The 8,959-nt window shown below is 50.1% G+C and overlaps 2 protein-coding genes across 2 annotated transcripts in view; one reads left to right on the forward strand and one right to left on the reverse strand.

Annotated features, from left to right (window-relative positions):
* The window catches only part of PROP1 (PROP paired-like homeobox 1), a 2,050-nt gene extending 846 nt beyond the window's left edge, over positions 1 to 1,204 (reverse strand). The window contains exons 1-2 of the mRNA XM_069108102.1: positions 942 to 1,204; positions 181 to 367 (exon numbers count right to left, since the gene is read on the reverse strand). Coding sequence (XP_068964203.1) covers positions 181 to 300 — 120 coding nt within the window. The 5' untranslated portion in view covers positions 301 to 367; positions 942 to 1,204. The remainder of the gene's footprint in view (positions 1 to 180; positions 368 to 941) is intronic.
* A 6,702-nt stretch (positions 1,205 to 7,906) lies between these two features.
* On the forward strand, positions 7,907 to 8,587 carry LOC138177197 (olfactory receptor 1P1-like). The gene has a single exon (XM_069108260.1). The coding sequence runs from the start codon at positions 7,907 to 7,909 to the stop codon at positions 8,585 to 8,587; it is 681 nt and encodes a 226-aa protein (XP_068964361.1).
* Positions 8,588 to 8,959: the final 372 nt, after the last annotated feature.

Genomic DNA, 8,959 nt, shown 5'->3' on the forward strand with positions numbered 1-8,959 from the left:
CTCTCTCTCTCTCTCTCTCTCTCTCTCTCTCTCTCTTTCTCTCTCTCTCTGTCTGTCTCTCTCTCAGACTGAGGATGTCCCTCCCAGTATCATCATGACTGAGAACACTCCCCTCCCATTCGAGGTGCTCCCTGGGGATAAGAACTCTAACAGGTCTCTCTGAGGGCACAGGGCTGTCACCTGAATGCGGGCCTCATCAAGCCCTGTGTCCTGGGCCAGAGCTTCTCGGAGCCAGACATCAGGGTACTGGTTTCTTCCAAAGGCTTCCTCAAACTTTTCGAGTTGTGCAGGTGTGAACATGGTCCGATGTCGGCGCTGCCGCTCAGCACTTCCCCAGCCTTGTTGGAAGGTCCAGCACCCACATCTTCTGAGAGAAGAACAAATAAGGCCCCATTATACATGGCTCAGTCCCCCCCTAAGTCATTTCCAGCCCAAGTAAAATATAGGATGTCCAGGGCTCTCATATACACTCTAGACCCCCATTTCTAACCCAGGCCAAATATCTAAGACCTCAAGTTCACCTACAACCCAGGACCCTGAGAAACAGCCTGACACACACAGTAGGCTCTTCATAATTGGTAGTTTATTAAGTAAACCCTGAGCCCCAACCCACATATATGGCATTAACCAAACAGAGAAAAGTTAGTCCCCTGCCCAACCTACAAACTAGCCCTACCCACATTCTTCCTGCCCCCTCCCAATACTCCTAGTAGGTCTCTCCACCTTGGCCCCAGACACTGCCTGAGAGTCTAGGGAACCTGAGCTCATGGGAAACCCATGAACCTCAGTCCCTGGAGCCTGTCTAAGCCCCCAACTAATTAGTCTGAGTCCTTGGAAAGAAGGAGGGGCCAGAGAAGAGTCACCAGAGAATGGGAGCAAAACAGGTATCCTGGACCCAGGCGTCCATCCCCCCCTCCAGGGCCCCAGGGGTCCAGGCTCACCCATGATGGATATCGAAGCTCTTGGGGCTGATCCCCTGTTGAAGAACTGGACAAGGAGAGACAGAAAAGGTCTTCTCTTCCTCCCTTAAGCCCTGGCCCAATCCTCCCACTTTGGAGTTTCTGCCCCTATCTCTTTGTCTCTCTGCCTTCTCTCTTGCCTGCTCTGTTGACCTTGATCTCTGTGTCTCTGGCTTTCTTTCCAGTTCTCTGTCAGTGTCTCTCTGTGCCACAGTCTAACCCTTCACAGTTCTGTTTTCTGGCTCTGTGTGTGTGTGTGTGTATGTGTGTGTGTGTGTGTGTGTGTGTGCGCGCACGCGTGAGCGCGCGATTTCTATCTCTCTCTGGATCTCTCTGCTTCTCTTTCCACTTCTCTGCCTCAGTTCTGGCCCTATGACCACCTGCAAATGTCTGAGTCCAGGATTGGGTTTGGGGGAGAGGGTAGAGTGAAAGAGGGGAGAAAAAACCTCCCTCCTCCTGCCCTCCCTCAGAGCCAATGACCAATCCCTGACTTCCTCCAGGATTGGGGGTTGATATAGGCAGGGCAGGGCTGGCAGGGGGCAAACCTGTGGAAACTGGTGTAATTTGGTCTCCCCTTTCTCTCTGGCTTTCTGTCTCCTCTCTCTCCTTCTGGAGCTATCTTTCTAGATCTTTGAATGTCTCTAAAACAACCTCTCCATTCTGTCTTTCTCCTTCTCTGTTTCTGTCTCTCCTTGTCCAGGTGTGGAACAAGAGACAGCCCCTGGGCCATGTGCTCAGAGTTGATGTATCTCTGTGACTCGTGTCTCTATCACTCCCAGCAGGGGGTGGGGGGCCTGAGGCCAAGAACCAAACCTGGACAGAGACCTCAGGTTCCCCGAAGAAGCCAACAGGCTTTTGTCCCATTAAATCCCTGTCTGAGGTTGGGAAAGGGTTGGGATGGGAGGGGGGAATACATTCCATAAACTGCTCCCCCTCCCAAGAGGGTGAAGCTAGGGAGGGCTGGCAAAAGCAGCTGGGATTGAAAGTCGGGTCTGACTGGGGACCTAGGAGTCACGGACCTCTGCAGAGCCCCACCCCAAGACCATGCAGAGAGGGGAGGGGGAATGACTCCAAGTCCAGCCCCTCACCTGTTCCCTCAATTGGCAGTAATGAAGGAGAGCAAGGATTCAGTCCAGGCACACACAGCAGGGGTGAAAGGACTCAGTGAATGAATGCAGCAATTCTACTCTTTGTTTTCCCTTCAGCGAGGCTAGTTCAACAGTCATTGATTATTTTCCTTTATTGATTGGCTTATTCATTTCATTGTTCATTGAGTCATTCCTTTGTTGATGACTGTGTTCTTCATTTGTTTTTATGGTCATTCATGGCATGCTAGTTCAGTCATTCATAGGGACAAGGATGGATGATGGACCTAGGATTTTACTGGTTTGGGGACCTCCTACCAATGCAGGTCAGCACCTGGTCTATAGCTTAGCGTCTTAGAGATGAAGAAATCTGCCCAGTATGAGGCAGATGTGGGACTTCATTCACTCCTTTGTTTTCTGACTCCCAGACCAGGTCTCTATTAAAGCACACTGACTCTGTTCATTTGTTCATTTATTATTTTATTTTTCAATTCCTTGATTCACTCATCAATTCATTACTTTGTTCATTTATTCATCTGTTCATTTGGACATTCAACTGTTTGTTCATTTGTTGCTTTATTCATTTGGTTTTGTTAACCCAAAGTAGCAAGTTTTCTGCTTCCATTTTCCAGATAGAAAACTGAGGCCCAGAGAGGGGAGGTCACAGATCAAAGAAGCATCTTGACTTCATGTCCCATCAGGAGAAAACCTCTGAGTACTTGGCTAAGAGCCCCCCAGTTGTGGTCATCCTTCTCAGGTGGGACTTTTGGCTTTTTCCCATGTCTCCAAACCCTAATTTCTGGCTGACAGTGGCCACCAGGTCTCTTCAGGGAGTTGCTAGCATACACCTGGTTGAAGATGGAGGAAACTTCTCCAGAAAGAGTCAGACACCATGATACTTAGGATGCTGAGAAAGACTTTTAGGAAAAACTAGAGGAAAGGTTAGTGGGTTAAGAGCTCCCCACACAGTCACTTGTTCATGGAGCAATGGGTGAAAGGGATGGACTGGCCCTTTCTGCCATCAAGTTCTATACTTAGAGCTGTTTTGGGAAGTGTTGACTTTGCCATCACTGGAAGTCTTACAGCAGAGGCTGGAGGATCACTTGTTGGGGATGTTACCCAACTTAGGTGTGATTGGTACATGATGTCCTTAGAGATTTTCTTTGAGCTTGGAGATGCTAGAAACCCTAGATTGCAGTCATAAACTGTGAGCTAGAAGGGACCTTTCCTAATGGATGAGACCTACTCACACATGATCTAGGGACATATGGCTATTCGTGCGTGTTTGCATTCAACTTACGACATCCCTAACATGGTATTTTTCTCAGTCCACTCTGAAACTCCCTCAACTTCTGCTTTATTTCCTGTCGCATGGTCTGTCCCCACTGACTGAGGATGGTATCTGGAGTATAGTGAGAAAGACCAGCAGGTTTAACTCTCCAGCTGTGTGGCCTTGAGCAACTTACCTTACCTCAGGATTCTCATCTCTCAAGTGGGGCTGAGAAGATATAAAAGACAGAACTAGGTGAGTGAGTATAACAGGAGCAGATCAAGTCGAGTCGGAGGAGGGAGAGGCCATTAATTACAGGGAGAAGCAGGAAAGACTCTCTAGATGAGGTGAATTTGACCTAGGACTGGAAGAATGGGTAATATGTCAGCCAATGGAGATGGAGGGAATAGTGTGAACAAGGTCTCAGAGCCAGGAAAGCACAGGGTGTACCTGAGGAGAGTTCAGCTGGAGCTTGGGAACCATGGAGAGAGAGGGAGAAGTGGAGGACCAGATTGGAAAGGCTGGGCAACCCTGCCTTGTGGGAAGTCTCCAATGCCAAGCTGTATTTGGACATTATCTTGTAGGCTTTAGGTAATCCTGGAAAGTTTTCTTTGCAATGCTGCATATCTGTGAGGCCTGTGGCCCCCTGGGTTTTGGTTTCCATCGAGTCTCCTGCCTGATTGCCCAGTTCTTGGGGAAGATGAAAACCTGTCTTCCCACCCTGCATAGACCTTCTAGGTCTTGTCCATGGTTCTGAAGTCCACTACTCACCCCTTCCAGAGACGGCTCAAAATTGGGATGGACTTGCCTTCAAATACCTCAGAAGAGGTCCATCTGGTGTTTGGCCCCAGCTGCCACAACTGGAGTTTATAGGGCATGGAGGTAGATTTGGACTGGAGAAGAAACAAAACCTCCTCATAACGAAAGCTTTCCACAAATGGAGAAGGCAACCTCAGGAGATAATGAGTTTCCCCCAGCACTGAAGATGCTCAAGCTGAGGCTGCTAGAAATACAGGGGTCTTCTCCCCTCAGAACCAGAGATCATCAGCAACCACAAACCATGGGGCCATTTGATACAAAAGCTGGAAAATCAGAGGCCATAATGGTTCTCAGAAATCATCCAGTTCCATCTCCTTAGGGAAGGGAGCAAAGTTCACTCAGCACCCTCCCTCCACATGCAGGCTTCACATGTTTCCAGGGCTCTGCATGCCTTCTTGGTGGCCACGGGATCTGGCCAGGGAAGAGATAAGGAGTAGTCCTGTTCTGATTTCTTATCTTTGGCTAGCAGTCTGGAAACAAGGACCAACTGAGCTATGTTGGGAGACAGAGGAATGTGTGAGCCACAGAAACTCTAAAAGACCAGAAGGGGGGAGTGTCTGGATCAACCACTGGGCCAGAGAGTGATGAAATAGTTGACACATCCAAGGGGAACCAGGAAGCCCTGCTGGCTCCTCTCCAAGGTTCCATTCCCACACACACCATGCCCTTGCCCCCACCATGGGCAGACAGGGGACTATTAATGAGCTCCCCAGACCAAAGAGGGGTCCTTAAAGGCTGGCTCATGGAAGACCAGTAATTGGGTTTGCGTAGAGCACTGGAAAGGCAGGAGAGGTCCCTGGCCAGCTCCTCACTGGGGATTCACCCAGAGGAGGAGAGAAAAGGAGGAAGGACAGGGCTGTGGAACATGGTGGTCCCCAAGTCATTCTCCCAGTACCTTAGCTCCTTGAGGCTTTTTTTGAAAGGCAGGGAATGCAGGGCAGGGTAGCTACAGGCACCCAGGTTTGGTTTCTTTTGGATTTGCAATGACATTAGGATAGAGAGCTCCCTCTGCCAATACAGACTGGAACCCTATTTCTAGTCTTAGAGAGTTGTCTAGGGAGGCACTGAGAGGTTTCATCCAGGAAGGGTCAGAGTCAGGACTTGAATTCAGTTCAAGGGAGGAAACCGAGGCCCAAAAAGAGAGTGGGTAGCAGAGTATGGCCTAAAACCACATCCTCAGCCTCCAAACACAGGACTCCTCCACCTCCCTAACTGCCACCCCTATTCCCTGCTGCCTGTCAGATTACTAAGCACCCTTATAGCTCTGACATTCAGTGTGGCCAGGAAGACAAGTCGAAGCAGAGATGACAAGAACTGAGTGATGGAATAAATAAAGGTCAGTGACTGGTGCTAGATACCACATCCCAGAGCAGAGGGGGGGGAGAGGGAGACCCCTAGGCTCCAGGCATTAGCCATGCTCTGGGGCTGCTACCTACATCACAGTCCCTCCACTATCTAGGCTGGAAGTTGGAGGAAGCCTACAGTCCCAGAATCCAGTCTTCCATTCAAACATGTCCTGGCTGAAATGTTTCTTCACATAGTGGTTTGTTTGGTTGCTCTCCCATTAGACCATGAGCTCCTGGAGGGCCCATTCATTTGACAGATGAGGAAACAGGACCACAATGAAGTGAATTGTTCAAGATCACATAGGCAGTGAGTAGCAGAGGTCCCATTCAAACCCAGGGCTTTCCCCACTTAGTGGCCTCAAGTCAAGGCTTGATGAATTGAATACAGGGCAGGCTTCTGGGAGTCCTCCTTCCTCAGAGCTGCCTGACCCAGCCCAGTAGGCTCTTGTTTTTGATATGCCAAAGACAAGACCCAGAGAGGGAAAGGACTTGGTCCAAGGTTACAAAGCCAGCTAGGGGGAGACTTGGGCCGGGAATTCCGGGCTCCCTCCAACTCAAATGCCTCTTTCAAAGCCTTCCAGGGATGAGGACCTCACTCTCTCAGAACCTGGGCAGCTGGACTTCTCCACATGCATGGCCACTGGAGAGGAATGCTAAACAGCAATTTCGCTTGGTTGTAGAATGTGTGAAGTGGCCCTTGAAACGTCAACAGGGGCCAGATTTGGAGGAAGTCACTAAAGCAGCTCACTAGCCCTTTGACCTGGGGAAGTCCCTTTACCTCTGGAAGCCTCAGTATTTTCATCTATAACATTTGGGTACATGTATATTGCAGAAATTGGTAAGCAGTTGGATGCATTTGGGCATTATCTGCCTCAATGGTCCCCTCAAAGGCTTCACTCTCCGAACTCTCCCCTGGTCATTCCTTCAGTTCCCAGGAGCTGAGGAGGTCAGAGTCCAGCCCTCCAGGAGGCCTCTAATGTCTTCTGTGTCATTCAGGGTGATACTCCCATCTCCCACATTCATGAGTCCTCAGAGCTGGAGGGGATCCCAAAGGTCACTAAGAAGCCTAAGCTAAGGGGAGTATGGATCCTCTCTCCAACATCTCAAACAACATCTCAGCCTTCCTTTGGCGCTCCATGGACAGGGAGCTCACTAACTTCTCAGGCAACTCATTCCCAACGCCTCACCCAGTTCAGCCTCCTTGTGACTTCTCTCCAGGTGCCTCTAGTCAGAATCTCGGAGCTGAAGACAGTCAGGGCCAGAGATGGGACTTCAAATTAAAGCCTCCTGGACTTCCTAATGCCTTCATTTTACTTGTGGGTAGAGGAGACTTGGCCCAGAGCCACATCAATTAAGGGCCGACTAGATGCTAAATTGGAAGTTCTCATTGTCCTGGGGGTGAAAAGGTTTGAATTTGTCTTATAGGGAAACAAAGCTTTGCTAGGGAGTGAGGGAGGGTCCTGCTCATTCGGGTGTTTAACCCAATTACTAACGTGGCTGCCAAGGCTTCTCTGCACCAGATCTCAGGTAGGGCTGAGCCCAGACCTAGCCTTGGAGGGCTTTAGCTGAAGGCCAGAAAAGAGACTAACAGAGGCAGAAAGGCAGGGGGAGGGAGCCAGGAGCAGCAAACATGATCTCATCGGAGTCTCACAAAATAGCTGCTTTTTTGATCCCACTTTACAGATGGGGAAACTGAGGGTGAGAAATGAGGTGACTTGCCCAGGGTCATACAGGCAGAATTGGAAGCCAGACTCCTGACCCCAAGCCAAGAGCTCCATCTCAGGGGATTTATTGTTCTGCCATTCATGTATCTATCCATCCATCCAGGTAGAAAGAATGTGAAAAGTGATGGCAGATGTATACCAAATTGGGTTGGGAAGGATTCATTCTGACTAGGAAGAAGAGGCGGGGAATCCTTTGTGAAGGAGGAAAAGACATAGAGATGGGGAAGTGGGGGGAAGGGGTGGTTCACGGTGTGCGCATGCACATGTGATCCTGGACAAATTCCTTCTCCTCTTGGGCTGTTTCCTCCTCTATAAAACGAGTGAATTGGGCTCCCCGGTATTTAAAGTACCTTCCAGCTCTAACAGTCTGTAAGTCTCTAAGCCATGACAGCTCAGTAGGTGAAAGTACCAAATTGTACTTAGGGGTTAATGCCTTTCAAAATAGCTCTCAATCTCTCTCCCTCAGGAAGGGACTTCATTCACCTGGAAGGGGATTGGATTCAATGACCTCTAAGTACCCTCCCATGTGATTGCATGAATTTCATACCAGACTAATGGATGAAGGCAACCAAAGGCGCCTCTTTCAATTCATCCTGCAGGGCCTTTCAGAGCAATCAGCCCACCAGTGGATCTGGTTTGCCCTCTTCTTCTGGCTGTATTTGGTCACTTGGACTGGAAACTTACTCATTTCCTGCACAAGCCCATGTACTTCTTCCTTGACCACCTCTCTCTGGCTGATGCCTGTTTTGTCTCCACCACAGTGCCCAATCTGCTAGTGAACATCGGAACTCATGAGAGGCGCATCTCTTACCCCAGATGCATGACCCAGCTCTACTTCTTCCTGACCTTTGGCGACCTAGACATCTTCCTCTTGGCCGTGATGGCCTATGATTGCTATGTGGCTATCTGCTACCCGCTGCACTATGCTACAGCCCTGGGCCCCACACATTGTGCCAGCCTGGCGGCCGTCTGCTGGCTACTTACAAGCACACTCTGCTCATGGCTCAGCTCTCCTTCTGCGCACCCCAAATGGTCCCTGGGGGGCGCTGTCATCCTTATCCCCTTTTTCCTCATTCTAGTCTCTTACGCTCACATTGCCATAGCCATCTTCAGGACCCCATCTGCCCAGGGAAGACACAAAGCCTTCTCCACCTGTGGCTCCCACCTCACCATGGTCTTCCTGTTCTTTGGAACAGTGATCAGGGCATATCTGTGCCCCACAGACCCTGGCTCAGCTGCCACGGGGGACACAGTGGCCATTGTCATGTACACAGTTATCACACCCACAGTGAATCCCTTCATCTACAGCCTGAGGAACCGTGATATGCAGGCAGCTCTGGCCAGGCTCATCCGAGGGAATACCCTGAGAAGAAAAACAAGGTAGCTCAATTCCAAGGCAGTCTGGGAGGAAGGGAAGGCCCAGGCAGCTCAGGGAGACCAGGAAAGGCTTCCTGGAGAAGGTGTGCCTGAGAAATCTCTTAAGGAAGAGGGGGAGGGGAGGAGGGAGGGCATGCTAGGCAAGGAGGATGGCCACTGCAGAGGCATGGAGATGGGAGATGAAGGCTATGTGCAGATCAGAGACAGCCTGTTTGGCTGCATCAAAGTGTACAGGAGGGGAGGCTGGAAAGGGAGGGTGAGGCCACGTTGGGAAGGGCTTTGAGAGCTAAACAGAGGAGTTTCCATTTTGTCTTACATGCATTAGGGAGTCACAGGAGTTGGTTGAATAGAGAATGACATGGGTGGCAAGGTTGTGCAG

Source organism: Petaurus breviceps, unplaced genomic scaffold (assembly GCF_028583685.1).
Source record: "Petaurus breviceps papuanus isolate PSGF00001 unplaced genomic scaffold, PetGlider_PUasm1.0 90333, whole genome shotgun sequence".
In the NCBI taxonomy this organism is placed as follows: Eukaryota; Metazoa; Chordata; class Mammalia; order Diprotodontia; family Petauridae; genus Petaurus; species Petaurus breviceps.